The sequence below is a fragment of the Elephantulus edwardii genome, unplaced genomic scaffold (assembly GCF_000299155.1).
Source record: "Elephantulus edwardii isolate Elephantulus edwardi_28Jun2011 unplaced genomic scaffold, EleEdw1.0 scaffold00290, whole genome shotgun sequence".
NCBI classification, from domain to species: Eukaryota; Metazoa; Chordata; class Mammalia; order Macroscelidea; family Macroscelididae; genus Elephantulus; species Elephantulus edwardii.
This window is the reverse complement of record NW_006400040.1, coordinates 2,014,062-2,026,849: the sequence shown is the minus strand read 5'-3', so window position 1 is coordinate 2,026,849 and position 12,788 is coordinate 2,014,062. Positions and strand designations below refer to the sequence as shown.

At 37.4% G+C, this 12,788-nt stretch overlaps 1 protein-coding gene across 6 annotated transcripts in view; it reads right to left on the bottom strand.

Annotated features, from left to right (window-relative positions):
- Positions 1–7,226: 7,226 nt before the first annotated feature.
- Positions 7,227–12,788, bottom strand: part of PAM (peptidylglycine alpha-amidating monooxygenase) — a 313,806-nt gene continuing 308,244 nt past the window's right edge. For 2 of the 6 annotated variants that reach the window (XM_006900675.1, XM_006900676.1), the window contains 2 exons: positions 9,075–9,128; positions 7,227–8,412 (listed from right to left, as the gene is read on the bottom strand). In XM_006900675.1, coding sequence (XP_006900737.1) covers positions 8,231–8,412; positions 9,075–9,128 — 236 coding nt within the window. In that variant the 3' untranslated portion in view covers positions 7,227–8,230. Of the gene's footprint in view, positions 8,413–9,074; positions 9,132–12,788 lie in introns of all 6 variants that reach the window. The other 4 variants (XM_006900674.1, XM_006900679.1, XM_006900678.1 and 1 more) reach the window with 4 other exon arrangements.

Below are 12,788 nucleotides of genomic sequence, written 5' to 3'. Positions count from 1 at the left end.
TGTCCCTAACTAGAGATTTTCTCAGTGCAATGCATTTCCTTATTTCCTGACTGCTTGTACCAAGGGTGTTAACTGTGGATCCAAGCAAGATGAAGTTGATAGTTTCAATTTCCTCTCAATCCATCATGATACTGCCTATTTGTCCAGTGGTAAGAATCTTTGCTCTCTTGATATTGACATGTAATCTATGCTGAACACTGCAATCCTTGGTCTTCTGCAATAAGTGCTTAAGTTCTCCTCACTTTCAGCAAGTAAGCTTGTGTCATCTGCAAAATGCATGTTATTGATGAGTCTCCCTCCAATCCTGATGCCACATTCCTCTTCATAAAGTCCAGCTTCTTGGGTAATTAGCTTAGTATGTAAATTAAACAGGTATGACGCACTCCCTTCCCAATTCCAAATCACACAGTGCTCCCCTGCTCCGTTCACACTACAGCCTCCTGATCCAGGTATAGGTTCCGCATGAGCACAATCAAGTGCTCTGGGATTCCCATTCTTCTCAAGGTCAGCCACAGCTTGTCATGATCTACACAGTAAAAACACACTTCCGACTCTTTTGGAGGGTATTATCTGTTTTCGGTTTGTTTGGTTTTTTTTATTCTTTTCCCTTTGTGCACTCTACCATCGTTGTATTGTTATGTGCCTTTGAGACAGAACCAACTTGTAACTGACTCTCCAGTGGTTTTCAGAGGCTTTAAATCACAGAAAAGATATTGCCCGTCTTTCTCTTGTAGTGGTGGATTTGAACCACATCTTTTTGGTTTGATAGCACAGCTCCTTACTCACTAGACCACCAGAGCTCCCTAGTTTATCATTGTTGTTGTTAGGTGCTGTCAACTATAATTCACATCGATCTTATAAACAATAGATCTGAACCTCGCCCTATCCTGCAGAATCCTCACCTCCTCTCATACGCTCGAGTCCATTGTTATAGTCAATGTCAATCCATCTCAGTGAGAGTCGTCTTCTCCTTCTCTGACCCTTTACTTTTTTCAGCATGATGTCTTTTTCCAAGGACTGATTCCTCCTGCCAACATACCCAAAGTATATGAGTCAAAATGTTACCATCCTTTGCCTCTAAGGAACATTCCCGTTACACTCTCTCAAAGATATAAAACAATATCATTTCTATCATGTGCAAGTAAATCTTCTAATAAACAATGTGAATTACACACCCTTTTACAGATATTATCATTCTTAGATGTTCATTTGCATACATCCAATGTTAAAATTTACTCTTCCACCTTCTGTCATAGAGAGGCTTTGGCAATACTAATAAATATTTTTAAAAAGGAAAAGAGATTTCACTTATGTAAAAACTAACTTATGAGGCAGTTGTAGGCTTGGAATCTTGTTCTAAATCATGAGTACTTGTAACTTAGAAAAAAAGTAGTAAAAAGAATGCAGACACTAGATACTGAAATGGTTTAAGGTTAGACTATGGAGAGTTGTTAATAATTCTGTTAATATTTTATAGTGGGGATTTAGTAATAAAAATATTACAATAGCCTGGCGAAAAATTTAAAAGGAAAAAGAAAAAAGTCAATATTGAAAAATAGCCATGTGGTTGTTATGTGCTGTTGAAGCTTGCAACTCATAGCAACCCTATGTATGGCAACTCTGAAGCCTGCCCTGTCCTGAGCCAGTCTTACTGACTCTGACACTTCTACCCTCATTGCCCTAGTTACTACATCAATTCATCTCATCCAGGATCTTCCTTATGCTCCTATGCTTCCTTCCTCCCTTCTGAGTATGATGTTCTTCTCCAAGGACAGATCCCTCCTGGTCACATGCCCAAATATGTGAGATGGAGCTTCAAAATCATTGCTTCCAAGGAGAAACTTGGTTTCACCCTCGCCAAGACAGACCTATTTATTTTCTTGGTGGTCCATGGTATGCTCAAGACTCTTCTCCAACACCACAACTCAAAGTGCTGAAAAGCAACGATGTCAGTCTAGAGACTAGGGTGCTGTGCTACTATCCATCTCATCTAGGGTCTTCCTCTCCTGTGTTGTCCCTTCACCCTTCTGAGCATGATGTCCTTTCCCAAGGACCTCTCTCCTGAGAGTACTAACTACCCCATGGACTGCCAAAAGAGCAGACACCTATGTGTCAGAGAAGTTTCAGCCAGAGTCATTCTTGGAGGCGAAGATGGTAAAGCTTTGTCTCACATACTTCAGCATGTTGCTATGAGGAGCTGTTCCTTGGAGAGGGATATCACGCTTGGAAAGGTGGAGAGTCAGCAACAGAGCAAGAATTTCAGACACACCGTGACTGTTGCAATGGGCTCGAGTGTTTCAGAAATTATGAGGATTACACAGGAGATGGTTCAGATCTATTGTTCATAATGTTGCTATGGGTTTAATCAGCTTGATGGCACCTAACAACATCACTTCAGAAGGGTGTTCTGATGGCCTACTGGTAAAGAACTGTGCTGCTAACCCAAAGGCACAGGGTTCAAATCCACTAGTTGCTTAGCAGGAGGAAGAAGGACAATCAATTTCTGTGTGATTTACTGCCTCTGAAAAACTGGTAATGGCCAGTTATAAGTTGGTTCTGACATGAGGGTATACAATAGCAACAATTATTTCTGAAGTTGATGGTCAGTTCTGCTTCTTATTCTGGAAGGTCTGCCTCATTATGGAAACCTATTCAGCCTGGGTGACCCTGCTGGTATCTGAAATACCAGTGGCATAAATTCCAGCATCACAGCAACATGCAAACTATCATAGGAAGGTAATCTGACAGAACGAATGGAGGTTTAGTGATAGAGAAAATATATAGCACATCCTCATTTTATGAGATTATTGAATACATTTTAAGAATGAAAAGAATAATGTCTTCTTTTGTCAAACTTAATTTTTCTAAATTTTTGTTATAGTTTGGCATACATTAGATTTTAGATTTTTGGTATCATTAGATTTTGTCAAATTTTCTTCATATTCATCAGCAATTTATGTACTTAATTTAGAGAAAATACATCTTCTTTCATATTTGATTTTGGAATATATGGTTGGCATTTGTGTGAGTTATTGCTTTAAAATTGTTAAGACTGAGGGGGAGTAACCTTTACCTTCTTTCTGCATATTTTCTAGGAGGAATACACTCCTTTATTACATTGTGACACTGAAAAACACAGTTTGGTTCAGTTAATTTTGCCTTCATGTGACTGAAAAATTTGTATAGTAAGCTGCTTAAAGAATAATTTACACTTTGTTTTTACTGTATTTATTAATAGATGTTCCAGGGAAGCCTTTCTAAACATGTAATTCTTCTCCCTGGTAGAATAATCAGTATACAGAGGATTACATGGAGAAGCTCGTGGCAAATTCTCACTCTGAAGATAATCTGTCCCCAAGACTTCCATTATTTGCTTCAAGGAACTGGTGGTGGGACTGTGATGATAACTTTGAGGCTGGAACCATCATTTTGTAGAGATCAGATACCTAAGGAAATAAGTTTGTGTCTAATAAATCTTTTAGTTTCAACTACTCTCTATAGGATTATTCCCTGCAGATATTTAACACAACTGTTTCAAAATCACCTTGTCTGTGGGCCTTGTTCCAGATGCAGTAAATCTAAATCTCAGTTTATTATTACCAACACTTAAATCTGAGACATACTGATATACAGACTTAATGAATTTTGAGCTATATGGTAGTCAACAATCTAGGGAATAAACCCCAGTACAATGCCTATCCCTTCCTTTGCTGGTTGGCTTCTTAAATATTCAATTTATATTGCATATAGGTAAAAGTTTTAAGATGCTTGGGTGTTTTCAAAAAAGGCTGTTGACTCAATGAGCTAAAGAAAATATTTTAGAACAAAATATTTTATGTATAATTCAGTGAAAACTCAGCAAATAATAAACCTATTCTTTTAACTCCCTAAAATTACATATTCATTTTTATTATTCATATATCAAGTACACTGGGTTCTTACCCTTTTCTGAGTTTTTGGTTGTTTTTTTTTAAACCACATAATTATGACAATTAATAAGGATAATAGAAGAAAAACGAATGTCATGAGTTGTGGTGCTGGAGAAGAGTCTTGAACATATTATGGACTGCTAAGAGAACAAACAGTTCTTCCCAGGAGAAGGTGAAACCAAGGTGCTCCTTAAAGGCAAGGATTTTGAAGCTCTGTCTTACATATTTTGGGCCTGTTGCCAGGAGGGACCAGTCCTTGGAGGCGGACATCATGCTTGGAAGGGATGAGGGACAGTGCAAAAGAGGAAGATCCTGGACGAGATGGATTGACTCAGTGACTGGGGAAATGGGGATAGGTGTTTCAGACACAATGAAATTAGCTCCAGATAGAGCAGGGTTCAGAGTTGTTGTACATGAGTTGCAGCTGACTCGATGGTAGATAACAACATTAAATTATGCCCTTTGTGACACTGAAAACTTAAGACATTATGATCCTGGAACTAAGAGCCCCATCAAAATAACTCATTTGTGAACTATTATCTATGCAAAAATATTGCTACCTGCTCATAGCAACCGGCAAGGGAGAACAGCCATTTATAAAACAGTGATTTTCAATGGTTAAAATCACCTGGAGAAATTTAAAACTATGGCAGATGCTTCTATTTTATGGAAAATCAATGGAATTAAAATCTCAGAAGAGAATGCTAATTTTCTCTTAAATTCGTCAGGTGATTCTACTTGAAGTCATGGTTCAGTATCATTCCACTGAGCACTTCCTAGTGCCTCAACAAATCCACCTCAAACGGACTCAACAAATGAAGTTCAGTGAGTACAATAATCAGTGGAGAAGCAATATTGTTAATTTACTTTCTGCCTACCATCTTTAATTAAGCCAGTTGAAAGAAAGAAGTGTGGTATACCAGGTCAGGATTGTAATGGCTCCTTTAACTAAACAAAACAAACAAACAAAACAACCAAAAAACACCACAAAGAAAAGCCACACAACCAAATAATATAAACAAACACAAACCCTCACCTCCTCATAGCTATTTAGAACCAACTCATGGCTGGACCCTCCAGTGAGTTTTTGTTGTTGTTAAATACCGTCGACAGGTGACTCATAGCGATCCTATGAAGGTGAGTCCTCGACGCTTGGGTGCCTTTCATCCTCTCTCCAGGTTCATAGGGTTTCCAGAGGCAAGCTATTATGGAAGTGGATGCCACTCTTCCTTCCAAGCTTGTTTAATCAGGGAGCTCCACCCCACTCTTTCTGCATTGGGAGCCAACCATTAACGCATTTGACACATCCGTGTCACAGTGTTCAGCCTCACAGCAACCACAAGTGACCGCGGGATGGCAACTTGTATACCAGGACTATACGACCTAGAGGAATGTCTGAACAAAAACAATGAAAGACTGGCCCAAGGGCTGCGGATTAAAAGTCACCCACCTTTGGCTTGGTAGCATCGCTTTCTGTCCACTGGGCCAGCTGATCTCTCTCGAAGTTGATATTATTGTTGCCAAGTGCCGTTGAGTCGCAGGCGACTCATAGCAACCCTCTGAAGGAGAGTCCTCGCCGCTTGGGTGCCTTTCGTACTCTCTCCAGGTTCATAAGGTTTCTGGAGGCAAGCTATTACGGAAGTGGATGCCATTCCTCCTTCCATGCTAGTGAGTTTTGAGAGACCATAAATCACATGGGAGGAGACCGTCAGTCTTTCTCAAGCTGAGGTGCTAGTGGGTGAGGTACAGCACTCGATGGGCTACATCACCAGAGTTTCCTCTATGCTTCCCTCATATCATTTTTTTCTGTATTTTTTTAAATTACACATGCTTACAGTAAGATGCATATGTGAGAAAATGATGTATAAAATGCATCTGTCTACTGTATGGGAATTTCTGAAGACTTCAATTAAATAACTAGGTAGAAGATTCTTAGGAACAAATAATTTCTAGTCTTAATATTATGAAACCTACAGATATAATGGACTAACAAATTATGTAAACATGTTTTATTTAATAAGATGCAAAAAGTTTTGAGTTAACTTTGTTGTTCATATGCAGGTATAATTGCTCCTGTATTAAATTTCCCACTTTTAGCCTTGTGTTCTCTTTCCTTTATAATTTATAATTTATCACTTTGACCTCTATTTTGCATTTAAGAGGCCATAGTAAACTGTTTAGGAATAAGACTAGGTGTGCACAACAGATAAAATATTGCTAATGTCCTATGATTAAACACTGTTCTACAAAAGATGCATTTGTAGCTAGTTAACTAAGTGTGTAACACTTTTGAGAAGCACCTAACATGTGTCATAGGCATTGATGATTAATTCTGATTTTGAAGTAAAATATGTAAGAGACAAAGAACACATCTCTTTAAAAACCCAAAATAATCTCCTGTGTTGCATTGAAACTGACTCACAGCTGATCTTCCAGTGAGTTTTGTGAGCTTCTAAACTGTGTAGGAGGAAGTTGTCAGTCTTTCTCCTGAGTAAACTGCTGGTGAATTTGAACTTCCAGGGAGCAGGAGGTTTGGGGTTAGCAGTGCATCTCTTTATGGACGTCACCAGAAGGAATACATACACCCAATGAAATAATGTGGTAACTCTAAACTCATTTACTTTTGATACAGAGACTAGAGAATAAAGGAAGAATCAGAGATAAGAAAATTATATTCTTCATTTGAGATGGAAGGAGACAAGAATTATAAAAAAGTAAAGTTTCGAATTAGAGAAGAAGATAACCAAGGAAGAGAATTGTTTTAAGCAAGATGATAAAAAGATACAGGAAGCAGTAAATCATTTGACCCAATTAATTAAAATGGATATTATAATAAAAAGATATAAATGCATACATACATGTATGCATTTATATCTTTTTATCTACCTAAGTATATGTATTTTTTTTGGTTGCTGATTGGTGTATTTGAATATACACTGAGGTAGGCAGTTCTGATTGATAATAATTTGGCGCGCGTGGGTAAGCGAGGAAAACTATCTGATTGGTACATTTAAAAGCAAGTTGGCGCGCGCGCGGCATATTTATTCCAAGTACCTTGCATTATTTTCAAGGTCAATGAATTAAATCCCTAACATTCTACACACTAACAAGAAAGATGTAGGCCTTTTCAAGAAAGAATTATAGAGTCTAATGATTATGAAAAAGAACATTATCAAATGTTTACTGATTATGGACTGTGAAAAAGATGTTTTATGTATACTTTATACTTGTGGCAATAGATGGAAAAAATTCCTCTAAATACATGGAAATTTACATAAATTTTTTTGTGTGGAAATTAAAAATATTAATAGTAACCTACACTGATGAAATAATTTGTATATGTAATTTGAGACACAGGCTTCCTCTTAGCTATGATCACTTTTTATTAAAGTATTTACTTTCTGATTTATATACAGGCAAGGATCATCTTTATATGTTAATAGAAAGCCTGCTTTAACACATGTATGTAAATTCTTAGTCTTGTTTCCAATCTGTATTGGCTATATAACAAAATATCTTCTATATTTTATACAATACAACACATTTCTGCTGGTTGAAGACATTGAGAAAGTTATTGGTGGTTTGTGTAAATATTACAAAAGTTGTATACAAAAGCCTGCAAAAATTGCAAAATACACTGACAGCTAATGCTCTGAAAACACTTTATTACACAAATTACATTCAGATTCTGAAAATAGTGTTCTAACAGTGTAACCATCTAAAAATAAGACATCCCAGAACACACCAACTAAAGAAGAAACTAAAAAAAGAATTTAAATAGAGACTTTTTTCCTTTTCTCATTGCAATATAATGCTAGTGATTTTAAAAAAATAGAAGGAGATTTAGCAGCTTTATCATCATGTAGCACAAAGTTTCTCTTTACTGCCACAGGCTGAGAGTGCTGAACAGGAAAGGCACCAAAGAAAGACATTGGCAATGGAAGTGCTATTGGAGAAATACTGTGTTCAAGCAGAAAGTGGGATTATTTACATCCACAGAAAAGTCTCAAAAATGAAAATGAGCAAATATCCCATCATTTCAATTAGTACTATGATGGAAGAAGACAACTGCTTCTTTATTCTATGTTCATGTAAAGACAATGGCACTGTTAGGAAGATTTAGGAAATTCTTCAACTAGAAACCAAAGCCAATCAACTCAAAAAGGAAGTTAATAAAATGTGTACAGTCCCACACAGACTAGTACAGTTACAATTAAATACACAAAGCTTTAAACGTGCTAAAAAGAAGGAATCTGGCATTCTTGGTAAAATCTCGCTCAGCCTAAATCAAAGCCTGGTTTTCAGGAGGAGGGAGGTGCTGGTGGAGGCAGAGGTGCAGAATACTCCTCTTCTGATTCACTTCCGTCATCTTCATCTTTCTCTTGGTCACTTCCCTCGGTGCTAAGGCGGTCAAACCCTTTCCGACTGTAGCCTTTATGGCTTGCAAAGAAGTTTCCAAGGTTTAAGCCTCCAGTTCCTTTCCCTGAGTGAAGAAAACATTAACAAAGAATTGAAGTAAAGTTTGTACAAATAATTCTTGGTTGTCCTGTCAATTCTTAAGTGGTAAACAATATTAGACACTGGAGAATGGGAAAGGGTACATACATAGAAAAGTGGCATAAAGAGAGTCTTATCCCACAGAGCCAGATGCTACTCTGCAAGGGTTATTATATTATAAGGGTTGAGTCTCCTCAGGACTGTGTGTTTCTGTAGAAATAATTCAGATTCACTTTCACCTCCTGTTTCTTCCAGACTCTCTGGAACTGGCATCCCTCGAGCAGTTCATTTCAATGACTTTATGAAAAGGTTATAACTTCCTTATGACAAATACTGACATGCTGACAGGAGTGACAGAAAATTTACTGAAGACAAATGAAGTCAGATAAAAGGCAAGGGAACAGAATTAGATACCCCAGACAGCAAGGTGAAAAAACAAAACTGGGAAATTTGCCACCAGAGTTACACAGTTTAGTTTATGGCTTTCATTCTGAATTTTATGCTGGGGAGATGCTAAAATATGAACAGGACTTTAATTTTCAGAGATAAAATAGGAAATATTTCTTTGCTATTTAGAAGACATGTGCTATTGACTTTGAATGAAACCATGTGAAAGGGTACTAAAAGGTCAAAAGGTCACAGGCATACCTCTAAGTCTTCCCAATACTCTTCCTGAGCTTGTCTTGAGTTTGTGTTCAGAATCTGCTGGACAGAGATGTCACATTTCAAAAGGATCTCAATCACCCTACTCAATTTACAACACAAAGGTTCAACTTACAACACAAAGTTGGGAATTCAAACATGTTTAACAAGGTCTGGTTCTTGACTATATGTAATTTTAGAATTGGGGATTGGGAAAGACTCCATTATTGTGATATAGGTATGAGCTAGAGCTGGATTTGATTCCTAACTGAACCTCTCCGACGATACATGGTGTAGGCACAATATTTCTCTGAGTGTTAATTTTCTCCTTTGTGGAAAGAATCAATGACAATCCCTACCTACCAATTAAGTGCAGTGATGAACTTAAAACAGTACATACATACAACACAGTAAATGCTCAGTAAATAATGTTGCTTTTTTTCCACATTAAGATAGAAGTTTCCAGTAACTGAAAATCAATTTACTGTAATTCAGAGATAGTTGATCTACTCTTTTCAGTAAGGACTCTACATATCTTGCTTGAGAAAGCTTTATATTCATGTATACCATTTCTCTAGTAAGTTAGGTTGTTGGGTGCTGTTCAGTTAACCATGATTCATAGCAACCCCCTGTGACAGAGCAATACTACCCCATAGGGTTTTCTAAACTATAATCTACATTGAAGAAGATCAGCAGGCCATTCTCCTATGAAGTCTGTGGATAGGTTCAAACAGTTGGCAATTACATTTAACAGCTTAGTTCTTAAGCATTGCCTCAGTCACTAGGATTCCTTAAGGATGACCTAAGTGAGGGTAAAAGGAGATGAAATGCTAGGTAATTTTCAATCACAGAAGGCATCAAATTAACTCTCTTTTCCTTACAAGAGACTGGGTTCCTGATGCTTCCACTATTCCCTTAAGGGCAATGGTCAGGGAAGCTAGGCTTCTCATACTATGTCTAAAACCAGCAATGAAGGGAGCCGCCTGGAGAAGGTGAACAAGCAAACACATGATGGATGGAAAGGAGAGGAATGAGAAAGAGACAAGAAGGGAAGATGAACCTAGTCGTGTCTCTGTGTGTGTAATATTTAAGAAATCAGACTGTATATTCTACAAAGATGAGGGAAATAGCTTATATACTCTGTGCCTACTGCAATCACAGTACGTAGTGCAATGTCTAATCTAGAACTGTCACCCAATAAAAGTGTATTGAATAAAAGTGTAAAAATGTATGAAGGGTACTTGATACAGATTTGTAGAAAACTTAGGGTCAACTTACTATGCATGATCTATTAAGAATAAATGATTAAAAATATGAGTTGAATCAATTTTCAATTTGGACAGGACCATAGGAAATTCATTTTTTCCCCTAATTAAAAAAAAAAAAGACAGAATCAGGTCAATTTCATACTGTTAAGCATGGCTCTACACCTTCTCACCATACTTGCAATCATGGCATTCTCTATCAATGTCATGTCCTAACGTGCTTAACAGATAGACCGAACATCTTGCTTTCACAGCCATTTCATTTCAACTTTGATATGGTTACCACCATTCTTGCTGTTTCCATATTCACATGTTCCCCTGAAGTTCTCTATTACTGTACTTATCAACCCCTATTATAATTTTATGATTCATTGATTATGTAAACTCCATTTATATTAACTCTTCATAAATTATTTTTAATCCCTAATAGGGTCATATCAGTAAATCAAATATATAGGACACTTGCTTTTCTGAAGCTTGTATTGAGTTCCATGAAAACAATGTGTTTATCTCTGCTTTCTGAATACTGTATTTACAGACACACAACAGGGACTTGACAGAAGTCTCCGAAGAGTTAACTGTATTTTTTTTGGGGGGGGGGTAGATTTTTACCACCTGGCAGACTGAAAGCACCAGAAAGTCCAGGAAAAATTCTATTTCACAACATGTTACACTTAATCTGGTATTTGTTCCCATGTCTTTTTCTGTGTCAAGGCTTTGCCATGGGCACTGGATCCCTGCCATGGTTGCCTTGGCTCAAAATAGAATCAGATGTTGTTTTCTGATCAGATTGCTACCTCTCACGCCTATTCATTAACTCCTTCCCAGACACAAGTGTAGACCATTGCAGTAGGACCTAAGGTCACAGCTAGGGGGTGCTACTGGGTAGAGAGAGAAATGCTGTTTAAATGATCTACTTAAACATTCATTTGGATGTCCATGTCTTGAAAAAATTTCAGCTCCTATATCTGATGCTATAATAATAGTCTGAGAAAATACTGACCTGAATACTGAACCCTCCTTTTACATTTAAGGAAAACTGATGACTTATATTATGACACTTTACCAAATATTTTAATGATAAAAAGTAAGGTCTTTTAGAAAGCTGATGTTTAGTTTTACCTCTCATAACTTCCTATTACTTTTATGATGGCATAATCATTGGTGTTTGAGCCACAGCAGCCTTCCACTGGGTTTTCTAGGCTGTAAATCTTAATGGTAGAAGACTGCTCCTCATTTTTCCACAGAGCAGTGATTTTTTGGAAGCAAGGAAGGTGAGACTTCATATCATACCTTCTGAATGTATTATCAGGAGAGGTCAGTCCTTGGAAGGAGGCATCATTCTTGGAAAGGTGGAAGGTCAGAAAAGGAGCAGAAGACCTTCAATGAGATGGACTGATAGAGTAACTACAATAATGGGCAGAGATTGTGAGAATGGCACAGGATTTGGCAGGGTTTCTGTGTTGTACATAAGACTGCTATGAAGCCAGAGTCCAACGGATGGTACTTCAGGATTGATGACTTTGAGTAATGGTGCTGGAAATGACTGTTGATTATTCCATGGACTACCACAAGAACTGACAGACACTTTTTGGAGAAAATACTGTTAAGAGTGCTTCGTGGAGGGAATGACAACAAAAATTTGTCTCATATTTGGACATGTTTTTAGGAAAGGCCATTCCTTGGAAGGGAAAAACGTGGAAAGGTGGAGGGTCACTAAAAGAGAGGAAGACTCAACGATATTGTTTGATACAGTGTCTGTGGCAATGGCTCAAATGTGTCAGGGATGGTAAGGATGACACAGGATAGAAGAGGTGTCAGATTGTTGGTCATAGAGTGGCTATGAATCCTACTCAACTTGATGGCTCTTAAGAACAACAAGAGTCATTGGTGGTATTAATTAAGCACTTATTATGTGCCAGAATTATGATGAATGCTTTATACATCTTTATATAATTTGATCTTCATATATGCTTGTAAGGTTAAGTTTGTTTTTTTTTTGGTAAGGTAAGTATTTTTATCCCCACTTTATTTGACTAAGAAATAGATGAGTTAGAATGGTTAAGTAACTTGCCCAAGATCATGCAGCTAGGAGTTAAAGTCAGAGTCTGGGGGAAGACAAAATATTACATCAAAAATAACTATCAAGGTAAGGCTGAGCCCATACCTAATGGCAGGACTTTTCTTCCTTTTGACCCCTCAGCTAATTTACACTGACACTATCTATCTATACAGCTTTACATGAAATCACTAATTGTGTTTAATTCCTAGAAGGCAATATTAAAAGATATTTTTTTAACCTAACTATACAGAAGCTGTGCTACAATCCCTTAGGCACATAGTTTGAGGCCACCGGATGAGCAATCTCCTTCTGTGCAATTAACTGCCTCTGAAAACCCTCTGGAGGGTCTGCTATGAGTCAGTTCCAATTCTACAGTACACAACAACAACATAC